The sequence below is a fragment of the Gallus gallus genome, chromosome 4 (genome assembly GCF_016699485.2).
Source record: "Gallus gallus isolate bGalGal1 chromosome 4, bGalGal1.mat.broiler.GRCg7b, whole genome shotgun sequence".
Classification (NCBI taxonomy): Eukaryota; Metazoa; Chordata; class Aves; order Galliformes; family Phasianidae; genus Gallus; species Gallus gallus.
In genome coordinates, this window is record NC_052535.1 from 80,238,099 (window position 1) to 80,256,346 (window position 18,248).

The 18,248-nt window shown below is 38.1% G+C and overlaps 1 protein-coding gene and 1 non-coding gene across 20 annotated transcripts in view; both read right to left on the reverse strand.

The window, feature by feature from the left end:
* ABLIM2 (actin binding LIM protein family member 2) overlaps positions 1-18,248 on the reverse strand; it is a 137,545-nt gene that overhangs the window by 60,786 nt on the left and 58,511 nt on the right. For all 19 annotated transcript variants that reach the window (XM_025150016.3, XM_025150008.3, XM_025150015.3 and 16 more), the window contains exons 4-6: positions 16,361-16,476; positions 12,008-12,134; positions 10,562-10,655 (exon numbers count right to left, since the gene is read on the reverse strand). In XM_025150016.3, the coding sequence (XP_025005784.1) occupies positions 10,562-10,655; positions 12,008-12,134; positions 16,361-16,476 (337 nt within the window). The remainder of the gene's footprint in view (positions 1-10,561; positions 10,656-12,007; positions 12,135-16,360; positions 16,477-18,248) is intronic.
* On the reverse strand, positions 5,459-5,518 carry MIR12274 (microRNA mir-12274). Its single transcript, NR_162042.1, has one exon. It is a non-coding gene; the product is annotated as a microRNA mir-12274 (primary transcript).

Sequence of the window (18,248 nt, forward strand, 5' to 3'; positions counted from 1 at the left end):
CTAACCATATGTGTACTTCTTCTTTGCACAGTTTGAAAGCTTAGTTTGACAGACCGTTGTCTCAGTGTTGCTTGTTTAATAAAACATCAACACACACAGAGGCAACATCAATCTCTGAGACATCTCTTATTCATGTAGTAGATTATCGTAGAATCACAGAATATCCTGAGTGGGAAGGGACCCGCAAGGACCACTGAGTGCAACTCCAGGCTCCACACAGGACCACACAAAAATCAAGCTGTATTTCTAAGAGTATTGTCCAACCAGTTTTCCATAAGCACTGAGCCAAAGTCTTAGTGTTTAATTTAAAGATGGGCTCAAAGCAGACCTAAAACTCTGAGAAAAAGCATTATGAATCACTTCATTCTTCCTAGGTAAGAGGGACCACTTCTTAAGGCAGTTCTCTTCTGTGCAGTTGGTGGAGCTTTTTGGATAGTCAACATGAGGAACATATTCATATTGGTTGTAGATGACTGACAACTCCCCACACTCCTCACTGAAAGCATGAGGGGCACCACAGTGTTACTGACTGTCCCACAGTGCATCAACAAGCAAACCCAAGTTTCACTGAAAGCAGGACAAGTCTTTGCAGAAATGAGTTTACAAGAATGTTTTCTCATTTAACATACTTTAAGGCTTGAAAACACAAAAAGAAGAAGGAAAAAAAAAAAAAAAAGAAAAAGAACCTGATGTGATAAGAGTGAATCACATAATTTAAAGCACAATTTCCAGACAATTAGGGGAGTAGTCCTAGAGTCTGTAGGGAACCGAGAGCAGTAAGAACATCATGCCTGAAAAACACGCAGCATAATTTGTACCAGAAAGAATAACCACTAAAAGTTGGGTTCTAAATTAGCTGTCATCACCCAGGGAAAAGATATTCCATTATTGTAGACAGCTCAGTGAAAACCTCTGCTCATTCTCTAGCAATGGCTGCGATAACTGATGAAGTCATAAAATATATAAAAGAATGTATATATAGTAATTTAAACTCTATCATAATGACACTGCTATTCTGGTGTCTCTTGCCATTGTTGGAAGTGTAATAGGTGTAGTTTTTTTTACTGCAGAGCAATAACTGATGAGCAATAACTGCTTAAGGACTGACACTTGAGCGATTGAAGGATTGGAACTAGAGTGGTCCAGAGCTCAAACTGTAAACTAAGACCTTGGAAGTGAACTCAAGATTTCTCATTACTCTCCCAGGAGTGAAGCATAAGTACATCATATCTCACTGTGTTACTGACTTACTAAAGTTATATGTAAAGAGAAGATAGAAAGTAGACAAAACCATATAATGTGTTAAATAATTAAACTTCCAGCTACTTGATTGCTGTCCTGACAGTGAAAGGAAATCTGTCTCATTATCAAAATGCATGGCAGTAACTGATGTCTTTTAACACAAGGAATCAAAAACTTGTTTAAGTGGAAAAAGACAGACTACTGCGACGAAACTATGGTATTAAAACATATTTTCTATGTTAAGGAGATGCAATGTAGATTGCTGTAATACTTCATTACTAACTAAGTCTCATTTGCTGAGATGTCTAAGTCCTACCATCCTCATACTCTAAAATCTCTAAATGAACTCCTGACTGCATACTACTTCCAACAAAGATAACGCAGGTCAACCTGAAGGCATGGAGCAAACTGCATGACCCAGAAACAAATTCAATAGAAGACTTGTGTCAAGGATTCTTAGTTACAATCTTTTCACAGAGAAAAAATCCACTAGAGAGTTGGGTCATCACTAAAAAGCCACCTGTTCAAGCAGAGGAAAATAGAATGAAACACAAAACATCCAACAGTCTACACCTTTGCATCAGGCAGCTTCTCACACTGAAAAGAACCAAAGATTTCATTAAACACAAAACTCAGCACCTGCTCCCTGTTTAAGTGGGAGTTAGTATTTGTTAGGGTGGGGAGAGGAAAACAGTTATGTAGTAGTGATGGACAGAAGTTTAAAACTTCAATTAGACTATAAATTGTTCTCTTTTCTATACTTTGTCTCCAGCATCCTTAATTTCCAATAACATGGGTTACATTAAAGGTCACTGAGATTTCTGCAGGTGCACTTAATAATTCAGCTAGTAGTAGAAACATCATTCCTGACTTTAAAGTCAGGAAGTGAAGTGTTGTTCATCAGTCACATACTAATAATTCTGCCATTGCATGCACAAAGTGGCACAGTATGTGGCCCATACTGTCTCCATGAACTGGAATCCATTTACTATTTTCAAATAAGTGTGATGATATTCAGAAATTAGATGAACATTGCTGCTAAAAGTAGATGACTGTGCTCATTTGTCATATAAACTATCCGTTCATATTTATAGCAAAGCCAGATCTTTGCTTATGCTACAGAAGAATTGCTTGGTAGTAGTTGTATACAGTAATGGTTAACTTAGCAAACAGCTGCCATGTCATCTACTGATTATGAAGGGACAGGTAACATTAACAATGCAGAGATATTTAGCACAATAACTATTGTTCATGTTATACAACAACACTGAGAAAAGTGTGAGAGTCACAAGACAAAAGGAAAATTATGTGGAGAAAAACTCTTACTAATTCTCTTAGTCACGGTGGACCTGACTCACCACTGAGTCACTGCAGCAGCGTGCCAAGGCAAGTAATCTGTCTTAAAAGGGGTTTACACCAGTATAAATGTTGTGTAATGTTTTGAATCAATCCTTCTCCTCATCTTTTTATTGGATTAATTTATCAACCCATTCAATGCCAAGAAACAGTCATTTGAATTGTTCAACCCATGCACCTACAGCATTACTTACGGCTTCACGTCTCACAAGTACAGTTGTTTCACATTGTGTCTTGGTGCTGGCTCATCCCCCCCATACTTTGCAGAACCTTGAGACTTCCCACCCACATTTGAGTCATTTTTACTCCTTCCCACACACATTTTATTCTTCTAGGTATAAAGTGCAGAATCAAATGTACCAAGAGGGACATTTACCTCAGAATCAGAGTAATTTATTATATATACTGGACACTCAAAACAATAAGTTTCTAATGCTTTAGGGAGAAATAAAAAAAATGAATAAAAGTTTTAAAGGGAATAATTAAGAAAAAGCAAGAATAGAAAAGGCTCAGAACTATGATAACTGCAATCTCATTCTGTGACATCTGCAAACAAGTTTTTACTAAGGAGCAATGTCAGCGCTGCCACAATCAGGCAAAAGCTGGAAAAGTTCAACAGAGCAATTTTTCTACAGAACTTGTTATACTATCTTGTAAATCAAAAAGGTTGAACATGCCTACAATCACTAATTTTGCACTCAGTTGCTTTTGTTATGCAATGAGTGATCTGCCCCTTTTGTCTTTTTCTGCTCAGCTTTGCAGATTTGCCTTGCCACCCACTGAGACTGGAAGAGGCTTCTGTTTTCCATTTGCTCAATTACCTCCTTCATTTCTTTTCAACTTTCCTCTCCCACTCCTTCAAACTCACTTGTGGCCCAAGACAAGCTGCAGCTGGCTCTCACTTCTACCATCCCTCGATAGGGGAGAGAGAGAAAGGATGGAGAAAGATGACTTGCAGACATATTCCTCTTCCTTTTCAAGTTTGCAGCTGTGGATTTAGCCCACCCATTTCAGACAGGAAGAATGAATCTGCAACCAACAAGGAACAGCCATGGTGAGGAAGGATGATGTATCAAATGAAGGCAGCACAGATCTTCCCACGCTGCTTGTGGCGGTCTGGGTTGCAGACATCTGAGGGCAGAAGCTGTCTCTCATTGTGTGCCCAGATGAGGGCTGAGATTTTGGATCTTCAGATTTAGCTGGGACCAGAAATGCTACTGTCATGAGACATGACATGGACAGTAATAGTACTTCCTGGAAATAGGAAAGTACTGCTTTCATATTCATAAGTACATTTCTGAGTACAAAAAAAATGCTGAAAGTTGGGAGAAGAAAAAAAACCCTAGAAATTCAAGAAATGAGCTGTATAGGCAGATTTCCTGCTAATAGCAAACACAGGACGTTGTCAGATGGGCCAGAGCATACTCAAGATGCTTTATCAACAAAGGCACTTGTCACTAACTGCACTTATTGCTACACTGCTGTCACAATGACAGGAGAGAGCTGGAGGGATGCTGGTGTGATGCTAGCTGCATCATGGCTCTACTATAGGGCACTGAAGAGAAGCAGATTACCTAAGCCATGAATCTGAAGGCACACAAAGAGAGAAATTTTGTGAAGGATGAGAAACTGAAGACTTCCAAAATGCAAAATACCCATTGTCAAAATATTCAAATGCTAGCAAAGATTGCGAGATAATAATGCATCACCACAGCAACACAGTGCTCAGAAGGGCACTACAAGTGTCATACTATCTGCTGTTTGTATCTGAGGCTCAGAACTTACAGGGTGAATACTGAAGCCAATGCTTTGGTGCAAAACTGTCTTAAGAGATTAATTAAGACAGAAAAAACTAATTAATAAGCTAAATTAATTTTTATTACTATCGCTTATGATTGTTAGCTGATACTACATTTTTGCATTAAAACAGAGCAGTGGACACCATTCAACTGCTTTCCAAAGGTCTAACCACCAGCCTGGAATATAACTATGCACTAAAACTCCACTGCATACAAACCCACACAGGTGCAAGTGCATAGTAACTCTTAGATCTTTTCCATCCATATGAGAGAAATTCTCATGAGAAAAGAAAGTACATAACTGAAAAAGAAAAAAAAAAGCAGTAGTAATTTTTACCTCTGTATGAATCAGTTTCCCACAGATTTTGAACTTCTCTTTTGTATTATTCAAAAATAGTTCTCAGAATCTCTTACTTTGGTAAAAATCTGACAAGGCTTAAACCATCAACAAAAGCTCCTCATTGTGCTTACTCGAGAGCCCTGAAAATTGACTTACAGGGTTAAAATTCTGCAAACAGTTCCCTTCAGTATACACTAGTTCTTCCTGCCTTCTGTGAGGTTTCAGCAGCCCAGATAACAGTAATGCATAAGCATAGTTCTGTATCTCCTTCTGGAGAGAACAGACTGTTGCAAAAGGGAAAGAATGAGGGTGGGACGCAGATAAGGTGAATGAACCCAACATCTTGCAATTGGTCTACAGAAAAGGTTAAAAACTAAGATTGACAGTATTTATATGCTTATTGATTGTATTTCTAATCATATCTGTTTTAAAGGAAAACATTCATCTGACAGTTAGCACTCACCCACCCAAGTTCAGATAGAACGTGCTGATGATTAACCTGCACTTGCAAACCAGCAGCCCCAGACAAACACACATAGCACCAAAACAGAGACAGCTTTCAAAGTGCAAAATGTCTTGCATCCCAGTAAGCACCAGTCATTGAAAGCTCTAGTTAATGTTTCCTACCTTCAGTGGATTCCTTGGGCAAGAGCTAATGCTGATTTATTTAGCTGTATCTTTTCCAACAGTTTTCCTTCTTCTCTCGTGATGGAGAGAACTGTCGTGCAGAGCAGTATCTAAGTGAGGATTAGTACAGACACTCAGATCCTTCTGCTGCTCTGACAGCCTTCTCCAGGCTGATCATGCTACAGGAAATACTTCATGCACATAGACAGAGTCACTTTTACTGCATGCTTCAGCGTTAACGCCGGCATTGTAAGCTGCTGGAGCACCTTTCACACATCACTAGGTTTTGTTGTAAGTGAAACAGCAGGGTAACAGGCATTTCAGAACGAACCATTATTCCACACTGCGGGCAGAAATTCATGCACCCCGCTGTACAGAATTAGTCTCGTCTCTCTGCTGCGCTGAGACTTTTGAATGGGGAAAGGCAATTGATTTGCAAAGTAGATGTGGCTGCAAACAGCTCAACCCTAGGGCAAAGCAAAAGGCAAACTACAAAAAAAAAAAAAAAAATCATGCTTTAATTAATATGTCGCTGAGGTATAACTGCTTAATTGACATATACATAATTGACGTTTCTAGCCTAAATCCTGTCTAGTGCTGACTGTTTGTTCCTTTATTTTAAAGCAGCATATGGTTATGATGAATAGATTTTTAAAAATATTGATTATATTTTACAGACATTTACACATACCTGTAACACAGCAAAATGTTAACTCTTCCTTCCCCCATATACTGAGTACCATGCTGCCATTCCAGAGGGAGCAGTTGGACCCATCTTCATGTTTGGCAAATAATACGGGCATTTTCACCAGCTCAAGTAGGATACGTTTATACCACAGCCATAGCTGTAAATCAGAGGACGGTGGTAGACAGAAGTCTAGTCAAGATCTGAAAATATCCCTCAGTCTGCAGCCCGGATCACCAATTACAGCAGCTATTGGTTTGCATGAAAATAAGCCTCAAGAGACCTTTCCAGAAATATATAACCTTCCAATATTTTACACTATCAGCTTTTGTCCACATTAAATTCAAAGTACCAGCTTGTAGCAGTGGAGAATCTTCTTGAGCATGTAGGCCTGCTAAGTGGCAGCTCAGACTGGACAGAACTGCTGCAGTTGCCTTTCTAAGCAATCACATCTGATTTCCTCACAGTCCACAATGTATTTGTAATCAAAACATCTCAGAGTCTGTCTTTGGCTGTGAAGGTTTCCTCTAAGGACCTAGGAAATCATTAGTTGAAATAGTAGATGAAGAGAAACATTCCCCAAGTCATTTCTTACAAGGAACTATCAATGGTAATGAAGCTGCAGAACGAAAAACACCTTCAGAGCAAGCTGTCTCAGGGAAGCGACTTTCTTTAGAAATGAAGAAAAGAGTTATGAGCACTGCCTAAGGTAGTGGTGGGACATCAACCAGAGCACAGCGTCCATCCATGCTGAGATACATGGATTCTCAGGGGCAGTGGGTGCTAAGGACGACTACCAGCATCACAATAAGAGTCTGGGGTTGACTTTGATAGGATAAGAGGAAATAGTTTCAAACTAAAAGAGGAGAGATTTGGATTGGATATAAGCAAGAAGTTTTTTACAACAAGGTTGGTGAGATACTTGCACAGGTTGCCCAGAGAGATGGTGGGTGCCCGATCCCTGGAGACACTCAAGGTCAGGCTGGATGGGGCTCTGAGTAACCTGGTCAAGCTGTACGTATCCCTGTTCATCACAGCCGAGTTGGAATAGATGGCTGAAGGGTCTTAAAGGGTCCCTTCGAACTCAAACAATTCTATGATTCTACGATTTTTAGGTGCAGAGAAGAATTCAGCTTGTTCGTTTTAGCAAAACTGAAGTTGACCAAGACTAAGACTGGTCTCTGTAATTTTTTCTTAGAGTTCTTCAATTAAAAGGACGAATATCACAAGAGCTAAAATTCAGTCTTTATGAGGAGAACTAGCAACTATAGATTGACCACAGTCAAATAGAGAGATGCTGAAACTGAGATAATTCTTCTAATTATCACAGTTACAGAAATCCAGGCAGGATTCCCAGAAGGGAACTGGGATGTGTCACTGTCTGCCACCCAACCTCTCCACACAAAACATCAGCCTCCCCAGCACCTACACAGGCTATTCTGAGGGAAAGACAGGAGACAGGGAACCTGCCTCTGTCCCCTCCAAGCAGAACACAACTAGGAGATTGACTGAAGATCATTAAATAAATGCAAAGTTTTTACTGGAATGAAAGGTGTTTGTTCCAGGATCTGAGTTACCATGTGAAATACAGCGTATTTTTATATCAAGGCAATTACACTCATTTTGTCTGTTTTTATGATATGCTTATTAGCACAAGTTGATAATTAATAAATAACTACTTATGATATTTAAAAAGTATATATTTTTAGTGCCAAATAGATTGGAATATAACAAAAGGAGAGAAAAAAACGGTTATAAATCAACAGCTTATTATTTTAAAAAGTGTTTATTTTCTGTGCTGTTGTATGAGGTTTGCTATTGCTGGATGGAGAACAGAACTACAGCATAACCTCATGACCTGTGCTATAGTTATAGCACAAAAAGATAAACCCTAAGGGCTTTCAGTTGCATTGCAGTTTAAGTCAAACTACAAAGTAAACTCCAGCCATAACTTGCCATCTCATTTTGGATGGCAGGTTTATCAACTTAAGTGGTCAGGCAAAAATTGTATCAATTTCTAGGACAGGATTGATGCTGCATGAAGCAGTGCCCTTTAGGTTTTCAAACCAAACCCTGCCTGAACTAGCACTGGTGAGAAGAGTTTTTGTAAAAACAACAGCAAAAAATGTTGCAGTTTAGAGCAGTACAATAATTTATGGTGTCTATGAATCAGCACTTTAGCCCCAGTTGTAGCTTTTTCCATACAAGTTCCCTGGGAGACTAGGGAAAGGACAAGGTGGACTGAAGAGGAAGACACGAGAAAGGAGTTAGAAACATGGCTATCCTGTATTGGAGTTTCTTTACTACATGAAATGGAGCTGGCCCTAAGAAAATGCATTGAAGGAAGAATTTAAGTAACTAAATCATCACTGTATTTGGCTGGCAACCTACAAAAGCAACCATATTTTTATAATTTATCAGTAATTCACCATAGTTGACTCTCCCTTCCTCCTCTGCTGAATAAACACTTTAAATGAACAAGTGTTGGAAAGGGAGACAGCATTTTAAAATCTGGGCACAGAACAATTGTGGAAGCAGCTGTCCTCCTGACATTATCACAGAAATCAGAGATGGAAAAAATCCTATTAGGTCATATAGTCCCGCCCTTTGTCATTGCAGGATTGTTCCCTAACGTAGATTTTCCAGTGCCTTGTCCAATCTAGTTTTAACATGATCTAAGTGATAGCTTCCAGCAGCTCCCTTAGGGGACTGTTCCTCTGGCTAGGAAGGAAGATTTTTTCCTCTTTTTATTAGCAATTTATCCTATTATTTCTATGTCTCTCCAGATATACCACAGAAGTGAGTACTGAAGTATTGAAAAATACGTCAGGATTCCAAACAGTTCTACCAGGAAATGTATACAATGACAAGCAGCCACAGATACTTTTTCTTTTTTGTCCTCCTGATGAGGAGACACGCAAGCATCCCAGCAACCTGACCAGAGACACACAATGCATGTGCTACTGGATAGACTGAAAAGATCAGTCCCAACTCCAACACACTGGAATAGATCTGTCTACTGTAGGCAAGCAAAAAAATGACTTAACTGCATTAGCAATGGGTGTGGTCTCCATTCTTTCAAATTGGTTTGCTTAAGAGATGAGTTTTAGTCTCTCTTCTTCATGATACAAGGTGTGCGCTAACCTCCTTATCCAGCTACTCTTCACTGCTGACACTACAAACCAGTGACCATTTTAAGTGATCCCTCAGAGAGATTCAGACACTGAATATTAATGTGCCTGTTGTAACCCACTGCCTGCTTCAAGCTAAGTTCATCTTGGCTTTCCTGTATGGAAGTGACACTATCTGCTGCTGTGATTTTACAGGTTGCAAAAGTCCTCTCTTCTACTTATCTCTTCTCTGTTTTAAAAAAGTTTACAGAATCCTGCATCAGTACTTTTGGCCACATTTAAATATCATAGGTTTCAATCAACATTGCTCCCAGCCTTCATCAGTACCAATGCTACCATTTTTTTCAACAAAGGAACACTGCAAATGAGTGGGGACTGAGGATAGAATGAAAGAGGCCAAATAACCACTGACCAAAACCTCACCTAGAACTACAATAACCTACATAATCAGGGATGGTAAAATTCCTACAAAATCTTCAAAGAATGATCTTGTCTCAAGTTTATTTTGCTAAATCTGTAACAAAAATAAGGAACCAAACTATGGGTAAAAATTTTATCACGTAAAAAGAGTATTTTTTGTACACGTATTATTATGAGTCTATTTATTTTCTGAGATTTTATAAAACATTTCATAAAAACAATTGGAAAATGCCTTCCATGCATTAACCAAAACACCTCATGATGCCAACAAATATGGACTCATTGTTCCCTTCTGCGTGCCTCTTCATCCCCTCCATAGCTACTACTGTCTACCATTTGGATAATTATTCTGTGCACGACTTCTAGCAGCTTTGGAGGATGCCTGTTGTGACCACATTCTCTAAACTGTGGAACTGAGTGTAACAAACAAGGATCTGAGGAACCTCTACCTAACTCCAACACTGCTACGGCTCGACTGGGTCACTACAGACAGACTCAAATTCTATTTAGATCAAAGAACTGTATTTACTTCTGATGCTGGGTCAGTTACGTGAAAATCTGGTTTTGAAAAAAGCACCCACACTAAACAACATCCTTCAGTTTTAGAACAACAAACTCTGAAGAACAAACCTAAAAACCCAATAAATGCAGCAGAAGAATATAGCTTATTTCTGGGTACAAAAATAAATTTCAAGTTATTCATTTAACTTTTTCATGCATCTGATAATGCATTCACTTCCCACTTCTTCTACTCGAATGTTCTGCAGTACTATATTTATCCATTGAAGAACTTTAATATAAAATTATTAAAAAGAAGAAACAGAAAGCAATCATAGAAGTCATTCATATGATTTCATAATTAAACTTGCGTTAACGCTCATTTGTGAACATAAAAATACACAGCAAAGAGAAATTCTCTTTGCACACGTTATGATTTGTTTGAGTGACAGATTCTCCTTACCTCAAGCACTCTCCCTGTAATATATTTTTCACAATTGTCACATCTGATACCAAACTTTGCATGATAGTCCGTTTCGCAATATGGAATGCCATCCCTACAGAACAAGGACAGACAACACAGAGATTGCTTTACATGGGGTTACAAGTTTTCTGGGAGATTATACTACTAAAATACGTTAACAGTTATGATTGAAAAACATGAAGATTATGAATCAAAGCCTTAGTGTTTCTTTTTCTAAAAAGTTAGAAGCAGGAAACTTAGACTACATAAAATGAACCGGTCTGTTAATTTCACGGTTGGATCACAGTTTTACAAAATTTTACATTTAGATCATTAAACAGATGAACAAAAAGAAATTGCTCTAGAAGAACTGGAGATTTTTCTAATGTTGTAGAATGTAAATGAAGTACAGTTACATACATTTAGCGCACTAGTTCATAATATGCTAGAAGAACCCACAATCGGATGGCAAATGCTCAATTTTGTTGGGTTCTTACTTGAGGAAAAATAAACATTAATTTTATAGTAGACAAGTTGGAATCCTAGAGACTAACTTATGAGTTATCACAAAAATTAATTGAATTGATTGAAAAACGGATGTTTCTTCTCTTCAGTTTTGTTTGTTTGGCATTTAGTTTATTCAAGAGAGTAAAATAGGATTTGAGACAATGTGAAACCATACTTGGGAACACCCTTTTATTAAATACTGTTTTCTCAGTCTCCAGTGCATGCTGTGAAATTAACTTGTATTAATCTAAATCCAAGGAACTGTTGAAAGTCAGTGGGATGTTGGCTGTGAAGCCCCAACATCTCTGAATCTCTGGGCGCTGGTGTTTGAGTTAGCTGTTTAGGAAAATTTTGTCATATCAACATAATTCTCCAATGCAGAAATTAATCCCAGTTGCTTTGGCCAGTGAAAACTCTATATCTCATCAGACTGATATGAGTGCTGACATGGGACTTGGTCTCCGTGTGCGCTTTGTGCTAACTCTTATTGCTGTCATCAAATTCAGTCCAAATCTGATAGCACAAGTGTCAAGCAGCACAAAGCCCCAGTATATAACTCTAATGAACACTTTAAGATTCTTTTTGCTTATGTGAAACACATGGAAAGGATAATATCTGCTTGTTCACATGACAGCATCACTTACAGCAAAGGCAAACACAAATAACAAAGGGCACGTCCGCAGAGCTCTGAAGCATACTCCACCCATTGTCCTCCTTTAGCATAGCTGCTCTGGTAACTCAAGGTAAATTGACAAATTCCATTTTATTCATTTGATTTTTTTAAAATTTATTTTAATACAGTTTTAGTAATGCTTGGTAATCTTTTATACCTCTCCAAACATTTATAAAGACAAACTAAAGGATATACAACACTGAATTATTTATTTGGTATCAGAAATATGCTGAATAAAACCCTCTGAGCTTCCCCACTCAACTTACTTGCTGATGTACTCTGCGTTCAGTAGCTTGCCACATGTATTGCACTTAAAACAGCCCAAATGCCAGTGTTTGTCCAAGGCAACCAATGACTGCCCATTTTTTATTTCTGAACCACAGCCTCCACAATCTGCAAGAGAGAAAAATCCAGTGAGTGCATCACATGCTTTAAACATTCAAGCAATGATACAGGTTACTGCAGTACAAGAATCAATTTGTGTCCTAGTAACAGCTTGCACATGCTCGAAAGCTTCCTGCTGACTGCTCACAAACAAATGATAAGCAGCACTGCCCTAATGTCCTACATGGGATGAATAATCCAACACACAAAGAAGCAAACCCTAATAGCTTACATTCCTAGTGACTTAGGTTACATTTGAAATTCTTTATATACTGTCTAAAAAATGTGAAAGTTTTCCTCATTAAGTTCTAAAGTATTGCAAATCAGCTCAATGAGATTAGTAAGAAAAAAAGAGCTAAAAGTTACAGGACTAAAATTAACTATTAAGTCTTTTTGTTAGACTTTGCTTCCAAGTCTGACAGTTTAACTCATAATTCAAAATTTTCCCACAACTGGGGAAAAATACTAAGCTGAAACTCTGATTTGAACTTCTGTTATCAGGAAAAGTACATAAAAACATGAGAGACATTACAAGTTCCCTAATAGTTGTGACGTTGGATGCGCAACATGTGAAATTGATGGCTGGCTACATACTCATTATGTATAGAAAATCATATATAATCTGGATACTTTTGACTACATTAGTAAAACATAAAACCACTCTCAGGCACTATGTGCTTATGACCCTGTCTAGTGAAGCCACATAGACATATGGAATTTGAAGCTCCATACTCTTCATGAATCCTCAAATATCCTATACAGTCCAGCTCACACTGTCTTCTCTCTCTTCAGTTTCCCATCTGTGTGCAGTTCTCTCACAAAACGTTAGAACATTCAGATTCACAACTCATGGAAAACATCAGTACTAGACTGATTCTAGAATCAATATCAGTAATCAATCTAATCTTCTGTTTGATATTATCTACAACCTTTCTTTTTTTTTTTTTCTTTTGGAGGAGTTCCTATGTATACCAACAATTTGCTAGGGAAAAGACAAATGCAAAGACACATTAAAGCTTTGTTTAGTGATTCCAGAGAAGAAAAAAAAACATCTTGCATGGAACAGAAAATATGCAAAAGTATAAAAAAAGATTTATCTAGTTATTAAGAAAGAACTCCAAACAGAGGATCTCATTAAAAGACTTAAACAGTCCTCTTAAAAACTTTCTGATTTAAGCTCCTATTTAGTTGATGATGTGATCCTAATGAGACACTGTTAGTGCAATTGCAAATATTTAATTTCTGAGCACACAACTATAAAGGGTTGATCTTATTTTCCTTTAGTGGATTTGGAATGGATTAAGGGAGAAATAGTATGTCTCTTTAGTATCACTCTGTAGAGAACTCATATGTGGAAACAGATCAGCACAAAAGCTTATGCAGCACAGATCAAAACACTGGAGTTTTGCTAATAAAAGGGAACATTTGGGTACGTGCCTGCATTCAGTCCCATAAGACAATAAATGCTTCAGTATGCATTCTTTAACTGCAATCAGAAAGTTGTTTGTGATCTCCTATGTACTAGGAGTTTATCTGATAATCTAATTTAATCTTACTGGTTGAATGTTTATTTTCCCAACTTAATACAACACAGAGTGATCAGAAGTCAATCAGCTTCCATCTTGCTTAAGCCTGGGTGGGCAAAAATGCAGCGTTTTGTGGGCTACTGTTTTATTGCTAACTGTCGCTTTCTCTGTTAAATTCCAGGTAAGTAAAAACAAATATTGTGGTTTCTATGCCCACAGTCCCTGTTTGAGTGATGTCCTTGTTTTCCTGTCTTAGATGTAGCATCCTTTGGTGACTCACCTAATTTCATCTAATAGCTCTGCAGTACACATCAATTTACCACTACATATTGATATTCTCCCCAGAGTACTCTTTCAACATTATCACTGCCACAAGGTGCTTTCACATCTAGTATTTTATAAACTAAACAAACAAGTAGGTAGCTATTTATATAATAATAGAAAATTCAAGAGCTCAGGCAAAAAGCAGGTATTTGACATTCTTCATTTATTCCAAATGTAATGCATGAAAGAGGTGAAAACCAGAGGAAAATAGAAGGAGTGGTCAGAGAAGGTTGTCTTGCTGGGAGCTCAGTGGGTCCCAAGGACTCTAATGAAAGCATTCTTGAGCTCAATTCAGAGATAAATAGGCTGATGAATAGCTTACATAGTACATATCGGGCAGTTCTAAGACAAGCATAAAAACAACATAACAGTGGGTCAGTGTATTACTTGGTCCTTGACTCAGTTTGCTCAAGGAGATGTTTTCGTGTGCTGCCAGTCTTCCATAAAAATACGTAGGTCGCTCCAAAAGTAATGCCTCCTACTTATTTCCATGGAAACTACAACAGCTACAAAGGGCACAATAACACTATTTGATAGAGAAAACTCTCAGCTACCAAACACTCATTTTCAGTACAGTCACCACCATTAGCTGTGCATTTTCACCAGCGATGAACAAGAGCCTGCATGCTGCTTGCAGCAAAAGCTGCACCAGCGGAGGTGATACACTGACACTATCTCCACTGCTGAAACACACCACCCACTGCCTCATCCACTGTTTAATCTCCAAAAACATTTAGTAAGCATTGATGAATGTCAGTGGGTGCCATTTGTTCCGCATAGAGAAATTCAATGGCACATCTTTGCACCATGTGCACTTTCATGTCAGACACCATCTTGTCAGACTGCCCCTCTGCTGTCAACTGTCACAGAGCAACAAAATGTAATGGAATACTAATGGGAAGATTCAACCTCTACTTACATCCTATCAACATCTGCTTCTGACATCATGGGCCAACATAATAAAATTAGAGGCATTCCTTGCAGAGTAACTGTGTACCAAAGATTCAAAGGACGGATTACACCATTATCATAAAGGTATGCTTTCAGGGCTCATTCCTTTTGAGGCACATGGTTTGCTATGGGTCTGCAGGTAAGGAGCTGCTGTACCTGTGCACTGGGGAGGCATGGTGCAGGTACCTGGGAGAACTGAATTAGGGAAATACAACACAAGCAGTCTCTGTAGCATGTGTTTGTAGACAGAATAAGTATATTAAAGGATTCTATATTACAGATAATCAAATAAACTTGCCCTGTGAGTACTTAACCAGGGAAATAATTTTCATTAAAGTCAAAGCCAGTTTTCCCATAAGAAAAGGAGACAAACAGATAACAGCCTATTAAAGTATGGATCCGCAAATGCAGCCAGGCAAGATGGATCATCCTCAGCCATGTATCTAATCCATCTCAAATAAATGACAAGAGAAAGTACCAAAAAGAAACAGCCATTGCCTTAGCTAAAGGAAATGGCATTAGCAATAGAGGAATCAGTGTAGTGTCTTGCACTGCATTCACACAGCAGCATTTGCTGACAAAGAACAGAAGGGAGATGGTGAAAACTACTGTTAAAAGAAAGGTCTGGAGGAAAAATAAAGAAGAGTAATTTCTCCCTTAAGTGAGGCAGATTCTTACACAGAAAGATAAGCAATAGAGGTGCTCTTTCCTCAGTCATGCCAAATTCAGCTTGAGGTGACGGTCATTAAGAACATTTCTGCATTCATCACTTGATTAGATTACTTCTGCTGCTTAATTACTCTTTAGGCTGCGTTTGAATGTTAAAGTATGGCAGCTTCTCATGGACAAATGAGCACAGTAAGAAAGTTCAGTGCAGCATTGCCACTCTATGCTCAGTTTTGCTGAAAAAAAAATGTGGTATGAAAAGACCATGCTTCTTCTTTGTAGCGTTTGTATCTTCTGATAGTACACAAAAGTATGGAGGTCAGTGCAAATGTCTCTCTGGCACATTGTATACACTCCCTGTTGTAGTATTCAGACATTAAATTACATCACTGATGTCTGTTTTCCAGGACTGATTCAAATAACGTGATGAAATCTCAAGTTGGATTTTATTTCAGCTGCAGTTGGATTAAAGCCTTAAATGTATTAACATTTATATTATGACCTGCTCCAAACATTTCAATTTACTTCCATTATAATCAAGTGTTTTGAGAGGTTCTGCGTATTATTAATACTATAATGGCACTGTTTGTGTTTCATTTAACTATTAGCCTTTCTTAGAAAATTGTGGTATATTTCTTTACATCATTATACTGTAGTTGTTGACAGCTTTTGTGCAGCATAGCAGTTACAAGTGTCGCTGTAAAATTGGTTCTTTAAATACGTGCAAGCTAGAAAGTAACAACAGAACACAGCACAACTCCCACTTACTTCGCAGGTTCTGTACAGGGAAAGAGCCAGTGCTGCTGGAAGGGGGCAGGGAGCACTTCTGGCAGATGCACTCTTTGCCATTAAAAGTTACCCGGTCACCTGCAGGGAAAGGCAGCCTACAACAGAAGAAACAAAAGCATACAAGTTACATTCAAATGCCCTTATTGAAGTGAAATGCATTTCCGTAACGGAACTTGTTATTACTCCGATTGCTTTTTCCCTCTTTGACCAGTTCTCATTTACAGTATCTCAGCCATTGGAGGCTAAAGTACTGAAGAAACATATCAGACAATTGCAAACACAGGTGTTGCAGCTACTTAAAAACAAAACCTAAAGATACACTGAACACTCAAGTCCAAGGTCTTGTGTACGTAAGAAACGTATCATCAGCAATGGTTGATCACTAACAGGATGAGTTACAGAATGAAAATTAAATTGGAATTACAGGGAGCTGCTATTAAGTTGTTAAAATCCTGCATGAGAGTGATGATTTTTATACCTTAAAGAAGACAGCATTTGTCCTCCCAACTCTGATCATATCAAAGCCATTCTCTTAACCTACTTACTCAGAAAGCAAATATCAGTGGCCACTCATCAGAGAAAATATATCCCTATTATAAAAAACAAGAGTCTATGTCACTTATTTGTTTTACCCTAACAACAGCTCTACTTAGACTTAATTAAATCCTACCTTTCAATCCATGCCCTTAAAACAACAAACTTTCTGCCATGATCTTTGTTGTTCAGCCATGGAAACTGCAAAGGTTTTTCTATTTCTAAGAGCACCAGATGGACATAACACTTTATAATTCAGCAAAGGATGGTGAGGATTTAGAAACACATTTCACTCCACCCAAAAGCTCAACTAAATCACTAGCAAGATATCAAAATATGGCTTAAGTGGGGCATAAGCATATTACAAGCCTTCTGCCTCCTTATGAAGTATATCTGATCAGATTAATTCATTAACATTTCATTAGAACTCTGTACGACATTCCCCCACAAATGCTGTCAAACGCATACTAAATGAGATAATATCTTTGCTACAAAAGCTGCACAAATACTGCATGGTAAGCATAAACATTATTTAATTACTTATAAAGAGAACAGAAGTATGTTATCCTTTGTTTTTTTTAATAATGTTTCTAAAATCAATTTTAAACCATCTAGATAAGTGTTCAGCAGCGTCATCTGTTTTGGACTACGTGTAATACTTTAAAAATTATGAGGACACATGCAGCTTAGTTATCATTATATCTTTGGAAATCTTAGTATTAATTTTGCTTTTCTTTTCTTTTTTTTTTTTTTTTCCTTTACTAGTGACTTAATACTCCAAACATTTTCTTCCTTCTTACTTACCTAAGTAAGTAAGGATGATACAAGGAAACAGATCATAGAATGGCCTGGGTTGAAAAGGACCACAACAATCATTTAGTTTCAACCCCCCTGCTATGTGCAGGGTCACCAACCACCAGACCAGGCTGCCCAGAGCCACATCCAGCCTGGCCTTGAATGCCTCCAGGGATGGGGCATGATTCTAGTACAAAGAGTTCCAAAGCCATGTTAGCACAGACATTGGAGTCCTAAAATTCCACCTGTTCAATGGAAGACTTTCTATGATGAATTTTGCTTCATAACCTGATTAGAAGACAGTGCTGTCTCTAGTTATAATGGGTTAGAATGTGATGGAACCAAACTGTTCCAGTCAGCAGTAAGTCTGTCCTATCTTGCATCAGTGCAGCAACAGCAAGCTGTTATGTATGTTAGGGATAAGAAATATTCTTTTTAGGTCATAACTATTACTCACAATGGATTTTTATATCACTTAAAGTCATGGCGTCTTCTAATAATAAAACGGATTTATGAACATCACTGAGCAGTTGAGGTT